General features: G+C 42.6%; 2 protein-coding genes across 4 annotated transcripts in view; one reads left to right on the top strand and one right to left on the bottom strand.

Annotated features, from left to right (window-relative positions):
- The window catches only part of pnpo (pyridoxamine 5'-phosphate oxidase), a 9,907-nt gene extending 633 nt beyond the window's left edge, over positions 1 to 9,274 (top strand). Inside the window, exons 2-7 of the mRNA XM_062056887.1 lie at positions 3,042 to 3,166; positions 3,234 to 3,333; positions 3,408 to 3,461; positions 3,521 to 3,649; positions 5,646 to 5,716; positions 8,581 to 9,274. Coding sequence (XP_061912871.1) covers positions 3,042 to 3,166; positions 3,234 to 3,333; positions 3,408 to 3,461; positions 3,521 to 3,649; positions 5,646 to 5,716; positions 8,581 to 8,743 — 642 coding nt within the window. The 3' untranslated portion in view covers positions 8,744 to 9,274. The remainder of the gene's footprint in view (positions 1 to 3,041; positions 3,167 to 3,233; positions 3,334 to 3,407; positions 3,462 to 3,520; positions 3,650 to 5,645; positions 5,717 to 8,580) is intronic.
- prr15lb (proline rich 15 like b) overlaps positions 7,372 to 15,000 on the bottom strand; it is a 14,777-nt gene continuing 7,148 nt past the window's right edge. For all 3 annotated transcript variants that reach the window (XM_062056893.1, XM_062056892.1, XM_062056891.1), the window contains one exon: positions 7,372 to 9,584. In XM_062056893.1, the coding sequence (XP_061912877.1) occupies positions 9,233 to 9,562 (330 nt within the window). In that variant the 5' untranslated portion in view covers positions 9,563 to 9,584 and the 3' untranslated portion in view covers positions 7,372 to 9,232. The remainder of the gene's footprint in view (positions 9,585 to 15,000) is intronic.

Here is a 15,000-nt window from a genome sequence, read left to right as displayed (position 1 = left end):
TAGATTATACAGTATAATCTATTGATCTATGATCATATCTTACGCAGGATACAAAACCACGCTGGTTTTCAACTTCCGGTTCCGGTTTTGGAATATAAACATCCGTTTTTGGTCCGTTTTTTTCATTTCTAGTGACTTGTGATTTTCAATTTTGTTGTATCCGTCCCTTCAGGATTTCTCAGGCTTTTTTTTTTTGGTGATTGTTGTGGCAAAAAATGCCTGACTTTACGACAGCTTTTTCGGAAATTTGCATCAAAAGTTGCAATGTGTCGAGGCCTATTCTTTTTTTAACATTGAATCAACTTGTTATTTTATGAATGTGATATTTATATTCTAGGGAATTCTTGTGACCTTAACCTAAAAAAAATACAGGGTTTCAACAAAAATGGGAAAATAAATACTGTATTGATGTTTTACTCGTTTTATAGCAGGGACTTAAAGGCCTACTGAAATGACATTTTTTATTTAAACGGGGATAGCAGATCCATTCTATGTGTCATACTTGATCATTTCGCGATATTGCCATATTTTTGCTGAAAGGATTTAGTAGAGAACATCGACGATAAAGTTCGCAACTTTTGGTCGCTGATAAAAAAAGCCTTGCCTGTACCGGAAGTAGCGTGACGTCGCAGGTTGAAGGGCTCCTCACATTTCCCCATTGTTTACAATGCAGCGAGAGCGATTCGGACCGAGAAAGCGACGATTACCCCATTAATTTGAGCGAGGATGAAAGATTTGTGGATGAGGAACGTGAGAGTGAAGGACTAGAGTGCAGTGCAGGACTTTCTTTTTTCGCTCTGACCGTAACTTAGGTACAAGAGCTCATTGGATTCCACACTTTCTCCTTTTTCTATTGTGGATCACGGATTTGTATTTTAAACCACCTCGGATACTATATCCTCTTGAAAATGAGAGTCGAGAACGCGAAATGGACATTCACAGTGACTTTTATCTCCACGACAATACATCGGCGAAGCACTTTAGCTACGGAGCTAACGTGATAGCATCGGGCTTAACTGCAGATAGAAACAAAATAAATAAGCCCCTGACTGGAAGGATAGACAGAAGATCAACAATACTATTAAACCAAGGACCTGTAACTACACGGTTAATGCTTTCCAGCCTGGTGAAGCTTAACAATGCTGTTGCTAACGACGCCATTGAAGCTAACTTAGCTACGGGACATCACAGATCTATGCTAAAAACATTAGCTATCCACCCACGCCAGCCCTCATCTGCTCATCAACACCCGTGCTCACCTGCGTTCCAGCGATCGAGGGCGCGACGAAGGACTTCACCCGATCATCGATGCGGTCGGCGGCTAGCGTCGGATAGCGCTATCCAACTCAAAGTCCTCCTGGTTGTGTTGCTGCAGCCAGCCGCTAATACACCGATCCCACCTACAGCTTTCTTCTTTGCAGTCTCCATTGTTCATTAAACAAATTGCAAAACATTCACCAACACAGATATCCAGAATACTGTGGAATTTTGCGATAAATACAGAGCTGTTTGTATTGGGATACAATGGTGTCCCAATACTTCCGCTTCAACCATTGACGTCACGCGCAAACGTCATCACACATAGACGTTTTCAACCGGAAGTTTCCCGGGAAATTTAAAATTGCACTTTATAAGTTAACATGGCCGTATTGGCATGTGTTGCAATGTTAAGATTTCATCATTGATATATAAACTATCAGACTGCGTGGTCGGTAGTAGTGGGTTTCAGTAGGCCTTTAAAAGTAGACACTAGATTGCAGTAAGAGAACATACTTGGAGATCATTGTCAAATTACTGTACTGGTTTAATTAATCATAACTAATAAAACTAATAAGTAATTATAATGATAAAAAATCCTTATTGTTCACTGTCTGTTGTACACAAGTTGCAGAAATTCTCTGTGTGTTTTACACTTGTAAAGTATTTGTCCATCTTAAACATGAATTTATGTTCCAACATATTTACCCCCGCACGTTAAGAGCATTTTTGAGCTGTTGAGCGTGATCTATACCACTCATTTTTGTTGGTAATGAGAAACGATTAAATTAGCATCACACTTCAACATATCTAACATGTAAATACTGCCTCTTTGCTCGGTCAGCACTGCAAATTAAAATGTTTTAATTGTCTCACCCTGGATAAATACATGTTATATAAATACAACTCGGAAGTAAATGTTTATATAAAACATTACCCAGGTTTAGCGCTGTAGACTGGAACAGGAAGTAGGTCTGAGCTACAACAATAAAGAAGTTGTGGCGAAGTTGGTAGAGTGGCCGTGCCAGCAATCGGAGGGTTGCTGGTTACTGGGGTTCAATCCCCACCTTCTACCATCCTAGTCACGTCCGTTGTGTCCTTGGGCAAGACACTTCACCCTTGCTCCTGATTGGTGCTGTTTAACGCCTTGCATGGCAGCTCCCTCCATCAGTGTGTGAATGTGTGTGTGAATGGGTGAATGTGGAAATACTGTCAAAGCGCTTTGAGTACCTTGAAGGTACGGCTATACAAGTATAACCCATTTATATATTTATTTAAGTATATTATAGCTATATATTTATATATAACTACTTATATATTGTTTTAACTGTTACATATTTTTATTTCTCTTTAAAGAATTTCTGTTTTTTGACTCATTATGATTAGATATTGATTACACATTACATGATTACCTTATTTTAATATATTTTAATTATATAAATGTTATTTTAATTGTTATATAATTTTATTTTCATTTACAGAATTTCTGATTTTCTCATTGTGCTAATTTACGCAAATTAACCAGGACGTGCGGATAATTATTGATTCATATATTTATTTGTAATAAATAAAATGAAAAAAATATCAAATGAAAATCATGTTTTCAGGTCCAGTAAAAAAAGGATATCAATTTGTTTCCTCCCCCCCAAAAATATATTTCAAGTTCAAATAAATCAATCATTTCTTTTTATTGTCCCGTTCATGACATGAAATTATCAATGAGGCCTTCAGAGTCTGCACGGCGCTCTCCGTGCTGCATTCACTGCTCACGATTGTGTCGGCAGTGTTTCGAGGAGAGCCAGCTGGTGTCTCTCGACCCGATCCAGCAGTTTAGGAGCTGGTTCGATGAAGCCGCCAAGTGTCCTGAGATTGGGGAGGCCAACGCCATGTGCATCGCCACGGCGACCAAGTAAGGCTTCGGCCACTTTACCCCTGTGCTCCGCAGGTGTACCTAATATTTGGGTGTGCTCGTGCAGGGACGGCCGCCCGTCAGCCCGCATGGTTCTACTCAAAGGTTACAGCAGCGACGGATTCCGCTTCTTCAGCAACTACGAGAGCCGTAAGGGCAAGGAGCTGGTGAGTTGTGTGCTCTCCAGCGAAATGATGGCCAAGGAAGCGTCCATGAGCCAAGATTGTTGTCCCTCACACAGGAGAGCAACCCTCACGCCTGCTTGGTCTTCTACTGGGAGCCTCTCAACCGACAGGTGAGACGTCCATCTTGTTCTGCTCACGTCCCCGACACATGACCTCCTGGTCCTGCTAGATCCGCATCGAGGGCGAGGTGGAGCGCATCCCCTACCAGAGTTCCCGCGACTACTTCCACTCTCGGCCCAAGAGCAGCCAGGTCGGCGCCGTGGTGAGCCGACAGAGCACGCCGGTCCCCGGCAGAGACGTAAGGACTTTTAGCGCTGAAGAATTTGTTATACCCAAGGGTACCAATTTTTGCTCCTTTTGTGTGTGTGTTTAAATGTGTTGATGAATGTTCTTTCTTTAAAATCCACAATCTTATATGTCAGTAGTGTATAGCTATGCTAACCAGGAAGTAGTCTTTGCCATTAGGTTGAATGTGATAGTCTTGTCTTTAGTTGAGTCCTACAAAGTGTTGATACTGTAAGTATTGTACTTAATAAACACCAGCTGTTTGATTGTAATGTACATCTTAGTTGTAGTTTTCATTAATACATTTGGAGGTATTGAAATCGCCATGTAAAATTGCTAATGCTAATTGGTAGCATGTCTTTGGCAAATCCAATGTAAATTAGCATTGAGCTAGCACATTTTGTAAAGGGGAGTCCTACTGTACTTTTCAGCGCTTTCTTCTTGCTTTGTTGGCATGTAAAATTGTAACATTAGAAGACATTATACTAGCCAGGAAGTAGTCTTTGCCATTAAGTTTTTGTGACAGTCTTTAGTTGAGTCCTAAAAAGTGTTAATACTGTAAGTATTGTACTTATTACACACCAGCTGTTTGAGTGTAACGTGCATCTTAGTTGTAGTTTTCATTAACACATTTGTAAGGTGTTAAAATTGCCATGTCAAATGGCTAATGCTAATCAGTAACATGTCTTTGGCAAATCTAATGTAAATTAGCATTGAGATAGCACATTTTGAAAAGGGGACCCCTACTGTACTTTTGAGCGTTTTCTTTTTGCTTTGTTAGCATGTAAAATTGTAACATTACAAGACATTATGCAAGCCAGGAAGTAGTCTTTGGCATTAAGTTTTTGTGACAGTCTAATTGAGTCCTACAAAGTGTTATTACTGCAAGTATTGTACTTATTACGCACCAGCTGTTTGATTGTAACGAGCATCTCAGTTGTAGTGTGTATTACCAATATTGAAGGCGTTGAAATCGCCATGCAAAATCGCTAATGCTAATTGGTATCGTGTCTTTGGCAAATCCACTGTAAATTAGCATTGAGCTAGCACATTTTGAAAAGGGGACCCCTACTGTACTTTTGAGCGTTTTCTTTTTGCTTTGTTAGCATGTACAATTGTAACATTAGAAGACGTTTTACTCTAGCCAGGAAGTAGTCTTTGCCTTTAGGTTGAATGTGACAGTCTTGTCTTTTGTTGAGTCCTACAAAGTGTTAATACTGTAAGTATTGTACTTAGTAAACACCAGCTGTTTGTTTGTAACGTGCATCTTAGTTGTAGTTTTCATTAACACATTTGGAGGTGTTGAAATCGCCATGTAAAATCTGCTAATGCTAATTGGTAACATGTCTTTGGCAAATCTAATGTAAATTAGCATTGAGCTAGCACATTTTGAAAAGGGGAGCCCTATTATACTTTTGAGCGTTTTCTTTTTGCTTTGTTGGCATGTAAAATTGTAACATTAGAAGATGTTTTATGCTAGCCAGGAAGTAGTCTTTGCCTCTAGGTTGAATGTGACAGTCTTGTCTTTTGTTGAGTCCTACAAAGTGTTAATACTGTAAGTATTGTACTTAGTAAACACCAGCTGTTTGATTGTAACATGCATCTTAATTGTATTTTTCATTAACACATTTGGAGGTGTTGAAATCGCCATGTAAAACTGCTAATGCTAATTGGTAACACGTCTTTGGCAAATCCAATGTAAATTAGCATTGAGCTAGCACATTTTGAAAAGGGGAGCCCTACTGTACTTGTGAGCGTTGTCTTCTTGCTTTGTTGGCATGTAAAATTGTAACATTAGAAGACGTTTTATGCTAGCCAGGAAGTAGTCTTTGCCATTAGGTTGAATGTGACAGTCGTTATACTGTAAGTATTGAACTTATTACACACCAGCCGTTTGATTGTAACGTGCATCTTAGTTGTAGTTTTCATTAACCCATTTGGAGGTGTTGACATCGCCATGTAAAATCGCTAATGCTAATAGGTAGCATGTCGGATTCATGTTCTTGTAGTATCTGAGGGAGAAGAATGCAGAACTGGAGGAGAAGTACAAGGACGCACAAGTGCCGATGCCTGACTACTGGTGAGTTTTCTTTCCATTTACCCTTATTGTCCTCATTAGGAGCAGCTGACCTGGGGTGAGAGGTCGGGTACGGGAACAGTAAGACGCTGAGAAAGGGTTTGACATTGATGTGCAATCTCCACATAACTCTCCATCTCTCGACTGTGCAGCCAACATGCCAACCACCAGGTTGTAAGACATCTTCAGCTTGGTGGTGGCACAGATGCTTTAGCACGTTGGCTAATCTGCATGGAGCTATCATGTTGATCATGCTAACTGCTGGTGGCAGTGAGGCTTTAGCATGCTAGCAACCTTGTGTTTGTTAAAGTGCTAACAGCTGGTGTCAGAGAAGATTTAGCATTGCTATCTAACTTGCCTGGAGCTATCATGTTAGTCTGCAAAAGTGTGCAAATGCTAACAGCTGGTGGCAGTGAGTCTTTAGCTTGCTAGCAACCTGCCTTCAGCTTTCATGTTGATTTGCTCAGGTGCTGAAGTGCTAACTAGGGATGTCCGATAATGGCTTTTTGCAGATATTCCGATATTGTCCAACTCTTTAATTACCGATACCGATTCATACAGTCGTGGAATTAACACATTATTATGTCTAATTTGGACAACCAGGTATGGTGAAGATAAGGTTCTTTTTAAATAAAATAAAATAAAAAATAAGATAAATAAATTAAAAACATTTTCTTGAATAAAAAAGAAAGTAAAACAATATAAAAACTAGAGATGTCCGATATCGGCCTGCCGATATTATTGGCCGATAAATGCTTTAAAATGTAATATCGGAAATTATCGGTATGTTTTTTTTTATTATCAGTATCGTTATTTTTTTTAAATTTTATTTTATCTTTTTATCTGTTTTTTTTTAATTAAATCAACATAAAAAACACAAGATACACTTACAATTAGTGCACCAACCCAAAAAACCTCCGTCCCCCATTTACACTCATTCACACAAAAGGGTTGTTTCTTTCTGTTATTAATATTCTGGTTCCTACATTATATATCAATATATATCAATATAGTCTGCAAGGGATACAGTCCGTAAGCACACATGATTGTGCGTGCTGCTGCTCCACTAATAGTACTAACCTTTAACAGTTAATTTTACTCATTTTCATTGATTACTAGTTTCTATGTAACTGTTTTTATATTGTTTTACTTTCTTTTTTTATCCAAGAAAATGTTTTTAATTTGTTTATCTTATTTTATTTGATACATTTTTTTAAAAAGGACCTTATCTTCACCATACCTGGTTGTCCAAATTAGGCATAATAATGTGTTAGTTCCACGACTGTATATATCGATATCAGTATCGGTTGATATCGGTATCGGTAATTAAAGAGTTGGACAATATCGGAATATCGGATATCGGTAAAAAGCCATTATCGGACATCCCTAATAAAAACAGTTACATAGAAACTAGTAATTAATGAAAATTAGTAAAATTAACTGTTAAAGGTTAGTACTATTAGTGGACCAGCAGCACGCACAATCATGTGTGCTTACGGACTGTATCCCTTGCAGACTGTATTGATATATATTGTAGGAACCAGAATATTAATAACAGAAAGAAACAACCCTTTTGTGTGAATGAGTGTAAATGGGGGAGGGAGGTTTTTTGGGTTGGTGCACTAATTGTAAGTGTATCTTGTGTTTTTTATGTTATGTAAAAAGAAAAAAGAAACAGATACCGATAATTTAAAAAAACGATACCGATAATTTCCGATATTACATTTTAAAGCATTTATCGGCCGATATTATCGGACATCTCTAGTGCTAACATGAAGTACCAAAGCTTTAGCTTGCTAGCAACTTGCCTGGATTTATCATGTTAGTCCACAGTTGTTTAAGTGCTAACAGCTGGTATCACAGAACATTTAGCATGCCGGCTAACCTGTCTGGAGCTATAATGTTAGTCTGCACAGGCGTTAAAAGGGCTAACAGCTGGTGGCAGTGAGACTTTAGCATACTAGCAACCTGCCTGTCGCTATCATGTTAGCCTGTACAGATGCTAAAGTGTTAATAGCTGGTGGCACCAAGGCTTTAGCATGCTACTTAACTGCCTGGCGCTATCATGTTAGTCTGCACATATGCTAAAGTGCTAACAGCTGGTGGAAGTGGGGCTTTAGATATTAGCTAACATGCCTGGCGCTATCATGTTGATCTGCGCAGGTGCTAAAGCGCTAACTGCTGGTGGAACCGACGCTTTAGCATGCTAGCGAACCTGCCTGGAGCTATATATGTAAGTCTGCACAGGCGCTAAAGTGCTAACAGCTGGTGGCACCGACGCTTTAGCATGCATGGTGGTAGCGGGGGTGTATATTGTAGCGTCCTGGAAGAGTTAGTGCTGCAAGGGGTTCTGGGTATTTGTTCTGTTGTGTTTATGTTGTGTTACGGTGCGGGTGTTCTCCCGAAATGTGTTTGTCATTCCTGTTTGGTGTGGGTTCACAGTGTGGCGCATATTTGTGACAGTGTTAAAGTTGTTTATGCGGCCACCCTCAGTGTGACCTGTATGGCTGTTGATCAAGTATGCGTTGCATTCACTTGTGTGTGTGTGTAAAAAGCCGCATATATTATGTGACTGATAGTATGGAGGAAAAGCGGACCTGACAGGTTGTAGAGGACGTTAAAGGCAGTGCCTTCAAGGCACGCCCCCAAAATTGTTAACCGGGTGAAAATCGGGTGAAATTCGGGAGAATGGTTGCCCCGGGAGGGTTGGCAAGTATGCTGTAGCTATATATGTAAGTCTGCACAGGTGCTAAAGTGCTAACAGCTGGTGGCACTAAGGGTTTAGCATGCTAGAGACCTGCCTGGAGCTACAACGTTCATCTGCACTAAAGTGTTTAACAGTCGCATGTATTCTTTTTGTCCACCAGGGGGGGCTACATGGTGAAGCCCCACCTGATGGAGTTCTGGCAGGGTCAGACCAACAGGCTCCACGACCGCATCGTCTTCACCAGACTGGACGCAGAGGCCGAGCCGGGCGAATACCAGCACCGTGGCGAGGGCGGCTGGGTTTACCAGCGATTGTCCCCGTGAAGGACCGCCGTCGCCATGGATGTGCGGCTGTGGTCATGTGACACGTTTGATCGGTATCTAAATGTTGTTGTTGTTTCAATGAGCCGTGCAATAATAATAATCATTTTCTAATTGAAGTCTGAGTGCAGTTTGTGGCCAGAAGGTGTCAGTCGTGATGCTGATGATGATGAATGCTGGGAGTGTATCAAGTGACAAGTGTGTGCTTACTGTCGCCATGGCAACAGAAGCAACGACACACTGCCTTGCTGAGTCAGCAAAAGTGTGGAACAAGGCCTAAAGAGAGGGACGTCACATCGTTATCGAGTAAACAAAGTACATATTTTTCATGTTTCATATGCACTACATGGAAATTTGGTGCTTCTGGATTTGATTTGGATAATAAAAAGTCTGAAGACAACATGGAGGATCAATAATTGGCTGTGGCGCCGGTCCAGTGCACCACCTTTTTAAACTCCCAATGCATCTTGACGCCGGCGTCTTATTGCCTCGCTACTTGTCCGTCGTCTTGTGGTTCTGCTCGGCCAGGTTCTGCTCGGCAAACAGGTCCGGGTTCTCGGCCAGCGTGGCCCGGACCCTCTTCTTCTCCTTGAAGCGACCCGAGTGGGACACCTTGACGTGGCGGCCCCTGGCGGCCGACTTGTCCACCATCTTCTCCAGCCTGGCGCTGAACTGGCCGTCGGGCGCCTCTGGAGTGACGGGACCGCCGCCCGGCTCCGCCTTGGTGTTGCTGCCGTACTCGGCCGGGATCTCGTACAGGACCTTGGACTCAGAATTCTTCTTGCGGGAGAAGGTCAGCTTCCACCAGCTGGGGTCGGCCATGGCGACGGCGAGGACACAGGACCTGCGGGGCGCGCGGCAGACAACATCAGGACCACAAGAGACCCGGGTCCACTTTCTATAGCCGCTCGCCATCAGACCACACACACAGCAGGAACACTTTGTTTACGGTCGTCATGGCAACGCTAAGGCTCTTATTGTGGCGATGCGTTCAGTACCCAGGACTGAGTTGAAAGCATCAAGTGTCTCTATGATGCGTTTGATGTCTCACAGGTGTGAGGGTGTGGGCGGGGCCACCGTGGGACACCTGACCCTCGTCGCTGATCAATTAATAAACGACGCGGGCGAGGATCTTCTGTCCGTCCCATGTGACCTGATATGTCTCGCACGACTACCATGTTACATCTTGTTTACCCTACTGTCTCCATGGCAACCAAGCCCATCCCTAAGTCTGAAAAGTACTCCGCTGTAAAAACTGCATCAACTTGTGAATTTGTCATCAATGTTTTCAGCGCTCCTTGGCTGCCATTGCTCCTTGTGGCCTCAACTCAAAAAGCACAGAATTTCAACAACTGTATTGATGTTTTACTCGTTTTACAGCACACAGACTTCAAAGTAGACACGAGATGTCAGTAAAAGCACATACTCACCTCGTTGTCAAATTACTGTACTGTTTTTTGTTTGTAAGTAATATGTAACTATAATTATTTGATACTTTTCGAGGGACTGCTCGTATCGCACATGATATCACACATAAGTAAACACGCTGCGGGACTGCTAGTATCGTACATGATATCACACGAAAACACGCTGCGGGACTGCTTGTATCGCACATGATATCACACACAAGTAAACATGCTGCGGGGCTGCTTGTATCGCACATGATATTACACACAAATAAACATGCTGCAGGCCTGCTTGTATCACACGTGAGATGACACACCAGTAAACACACTCCGGGACTGCTCATATCGCACATGATATCACACATAAGTAAACACGCTGCGGGACTGCTTGTATCGCACATGATATCACACAAAAACATGCTGCGGGTCTGCTTGTATCGCACATGATATCACACAAGTAAACACACTCCGGGACTGCTCATATCACACATGATATCACACACCAGTAAACACGCTGCAAGACTGCTCGTATCGCACATGATATCACACACAAGTAAACACGCTGCGGGACTGCTTGTATCGCACATGATATCACACACAAGTAAACACGCTCCGGGACTGCTCATATCGCACGTGATATCACACACAAGGAAACAAGCTGCAGGACTGCTCGTATTGCACATTATATCACACACAAGTAAACACGCTGCGGGACTGTGTGTATCACACATGATATCACACACAAATAAACACACTGCGGGACTGCTTGTATCGCACATGATATCACGCACAAGTAAACACGCTGCAGGCCTGCTTGTATCGGATGTGATATCACACACAAGTAAACACGCTGCAGGACTGCTCGTATCGCACATGATATCACACAAGTAAACACGATGCAGGACTGCTTGTATCGCACGTGATATCACACACAAGTAAACACGCTGCAGGACTGCTTGTATCGCACATAATATCACACACAAGTAAACACGCTGCAGGACTGCTCGTATCGCACATGATATCACCCATTTTACATGCAATTTTGCTGATATCGAGACCGCTATCCGATATCAATTGAATTAGTAATGGAATTACTCCTTCAGTGTTTGTGCCGCAGGATGTTGTGCGGGCGTGGCGAGGACGCAGAGACGGCGTGCAGTTTGTTGATGGACAATGTTGGCGTCTTCAAGTTACAATCCAGCTGAGAAAGAACGTCAGACTCTGCAAGACTCTCCGGACATCACAATAATAACGAGTTGTAATGTCGGAAATATGAATGATTAGAAAACAGCAACAATTACTCCCAGCATTGGTGTCGACCTACAGTTGACTTTTAATGTAACAATGTCATTTAACAAAATGGCCGCCTACTTTTGAATATTTCTGTTTTGAAGGAAAAGTAAGAGTGTGAATATTTTCTTGCCGTGTACAAGCAGCTACGCAAATAAAGAACACGTGCACGATCGTCACGCTTATCAGGGCACACCTGCTGGGAGCGCTCGTACAAAAGGTCCCCGAGTCGTGTTTGATCTGCTGTTACTGTTTTATCACTTCCACCTCCTCCAATCAGATCTGGGTTTGCATCCGCGTGCACGACCATCACTTTACGACGCCACTTCCTGTTTGACCTTTGAGAGCCGCCTGTTGACACAAAGCAGGGCCTCCACGTTTAATAAGTCACTCTTTTTATGCGCTGCAAAAACAACAATCGCTAACCGGCCGACCACACCGCCACGGACTGGCACGCCGTTGGAGCCCGGGGAGGGGCTCGCACGCCTCCGCCGATACACCGTGCCCTCACATTCCCACATTCTCATGTGTGACCCCCACGCACTTTATCATCGCTCTTTCATTCCAGCTCCTTGTTTGCCGACTACTGGTTACCATGGTTACAGCAACTTAGGGAGGTTGCTAGGTAGATAAGGAGGTAGCTAGGGGGGTAGGTGGGTAGGTAGGTAGATACTAGTAAGTAGTTCGGTAGATAGGTAGCTAAGTAGATAAGAAAGTAGCTAGGTAGGTAAATAGGTGGGATACAAGTAGGTAGAAAGGTGGGTCGGTAGGTAAATGCTAGTAGGTAGGTAAGTAGATACTAGTAGGTAGGTAGGCACGCAGTTAGGTAGGTAAGTAGGTAGGTACATACTAGTAGGTACGTAGTTAGGTAAGTAGGTAGGTAAATACTAGTAGGTACGTAGTTAGGTAGGTAGGTACATACTAGTAGGTACGTAGTTAAGTAGGTAGGTAGGTTGGAAGGTAGGTAGGTAGGTACATACTAGTAGGTAGTACAGTAGATAAGAAAGTAGGTAGGTACTAGTAGGTAGGTTGGAAGGTAGGTAGGTAGGTAGGTAGGTACATACTAGTAGGTAGTTCGGTAGATAAGAAAGTAGGTAGGTACTAGTAGGTATGCATGTAAGTAGATACTAGTAGTTAGATACTAGTAGGTTAGGTACTCGTAGGTAGGTATGTAAGTAGAGACTAATAGTTATATACTAGTAGATAGGTACTAGTAGGTAGGTAGATACAAGTAGGTAGGTACATATTGGTAGGTAGGTAGGTAGGTAGGTAGGTAGGTGGGTAGGTAGGTAGATAAGAAAGTAAATAAGAAGGTAAGTAGGTACATACTAGTAGGTAGTTAGGTAGATAAGAAAGTAGGTAGATACACTAGTAAGTAGGTACTAGTAGGTAGGTAGATAGGTAGATACTAGTAGGTAGGTAGGTAGATAGGTAGCTAAGTAGATAAGAAAGTAGCTAGGTAGGTAAATAGGTGGATACAAGAGGGTAGAAAGGTGGGTCGGTAGGTAGATGCTAGTAGGTAGATACTAGTATGTAGATAGGTAGGTAACTAGATACTAGTAGGTAGGTAGGTAGGTATGCAGTTAGGTAGGTACATACTAGTAGGTACATAGTTAGGTAGGTAGGAAGGTAGGTAGGTAAATAATAGTATGTACATAGTTAGGTAGGTAGGTACATACTAGTAGGTACGTAGTTAAGTAAGTAGGTAGGTAGGTACGTATGTACGTACCTACTAGTTGGTAGTTCGGTAGATAAGAAAGTAGGTAGGTACTAGTAGGTAGGCATGTAGGTAGGTGCTAGTAGTTATATACTAGTAGGTATGTACTCGTAGGTTGGTATGTAAGTAGATACTAACAGATACTAGTATATAGGTAGATAAGATTATAGGTAGGTACTAGTAGGTACATATTAGTAAGTAAGTAGGTAGTTAGGTGGGTAGTTAGGTAGATAATAAAGTAAATAAGAAGGTAGTTAGGTAGGTAGGTAACGTGCATTCGAAAAGTGTTCACAGCGCTTCACTTTTTCCACATTTTGTTATCTTACAGCCTTATTCCAAAATGGTTTGGTACTCAAAATTCTACACACAATAGCCCATAATGAAAATGTGAAAAAGTTTTTATTTTGTATTTTTTGCAAATTCATAAAAATTAAAAAGTAAGAAATGACATACTGTATACATAAGTATTGACAGCCTTTGCTCAATACTTTGTCCATGCACCTTTGCCAGAAATTCCAGCCTCAAGTCTTTTTGAACACGATGCCACATGCTAGGCACACCTATCTTTGGGCACCTTCTCTTATTCCTCTTTGCAGCACCTCTCAAGCTCCATCCGATTGGATGGAAGCGTTGCTTTTCATCCAGGATGTCTCTGTACATTGCTGCATTCAGCTTTCCCTCTATCCTAACTAGCCTCAAAGTTCCTGCCAATGAAAACCAACCCCACAGCATGATGCTGCCACCACCATGCTTCACTGTAGGGTATTGGCCTGGTGATGAGCGGTGCCTGGTTTCCTCCAAACATGACGCCTGGCATTCACGCCAAAGACTTCAATCTTTGTCTCATCAGACTAAAGAATTTAGTTTTTCATGGTCTGAGAGTCTTTCAGGTGCATTTTGGCAAACTTTTTACTAAGAAATGGCTTCCGTCTGGCCACTATACCATACATGCCTAATGGGTGGATTGTCCTTCTGGAAGGTTCTCCTCTCTCCACAGAGGATTGCTGTAGATCTGACAGAGTGACCATTGGGTTCCTGTTCACCTCCCTGACTCGGGACCTTCTCCCCCGATCGCACCGGCCAGATCTAGGAAGAGTCCTGGTGATTCCAAACTTCTTCCATTTACGCACAATGGAGGCCACTGTACTCATTAGAACATGGGTCTCAAACTCAATTTACCCGGGGGCCACTGGATGCAGAAACTGGGTGAGGCTGGGCCGCAAGAAAAGATTTCTTAAAAAAATCTAACATGCACTTTTTAATGAAGTCACCTTCTTTAAATGGCTATCCCGCCCTAGCAACATACTTGCCAAACCTCCCGACTTTTCCGGGAGACTCACGAATTTCAGTGCCCCTCCCGACAATCTCCCGGGGCAACCATTCTCCCGAATTTGTCCCAATTTTCACCCGGACAACAATATTAAGGGCGTGCCGTGATAGCACTGCCTTTAACGTCCTCTACCACCTGTCGTTGCGTCCGCTTTTTCACCATACAAACAGCGTGCCGGCCCTGTCACATGTTGTATGCGGCTTCTGCAGACACACGTAAGTGACTGCAAGGCATACTTGATCAACAGCCATACAGGTCACACTGAGGGTGGCCGTATAAACAACTTTATCACTGTTACAAATATGCGCCACACTGTGAACCCACACCAAACAAGAATGACAAACACATTTCGGGAGAACATCCGCACCGTAAGACAACATAAACACAACAGAACAAATACCCAGAACACCTTGCAGCCCTAACTCTTCCGGGCTACAATATACACCCCCACTACCACCAAACCCCGCCCCCCAACCCCGCCCACCTCAACCGACGCACGGAGGGGGGTTGATGTATG

The sequence above is a fragment of the Entelurus aequoreus genome, linkage group LG08 (genome assembly GCF_033978785.1).
Source record: "Entelurus aequoreus isolate RoL-2023_Sb linkage group LG08, RoL_Eaeq_v1.1, whole genome shotgun sequence".
NCBI classification, from domain to species: domain Eukaryota; kingdom Metazoa; phylum Chordata; class Actinopteri; order Syngnathiformes; family Syngnathidae; genus Entelurus; species Entelurus aequoreus.
The sequence above is the reverse complement of the archived record's forward strand: the minus strand, read 5'-3'. Positions and strand labels throughout refer to the sequence as shown.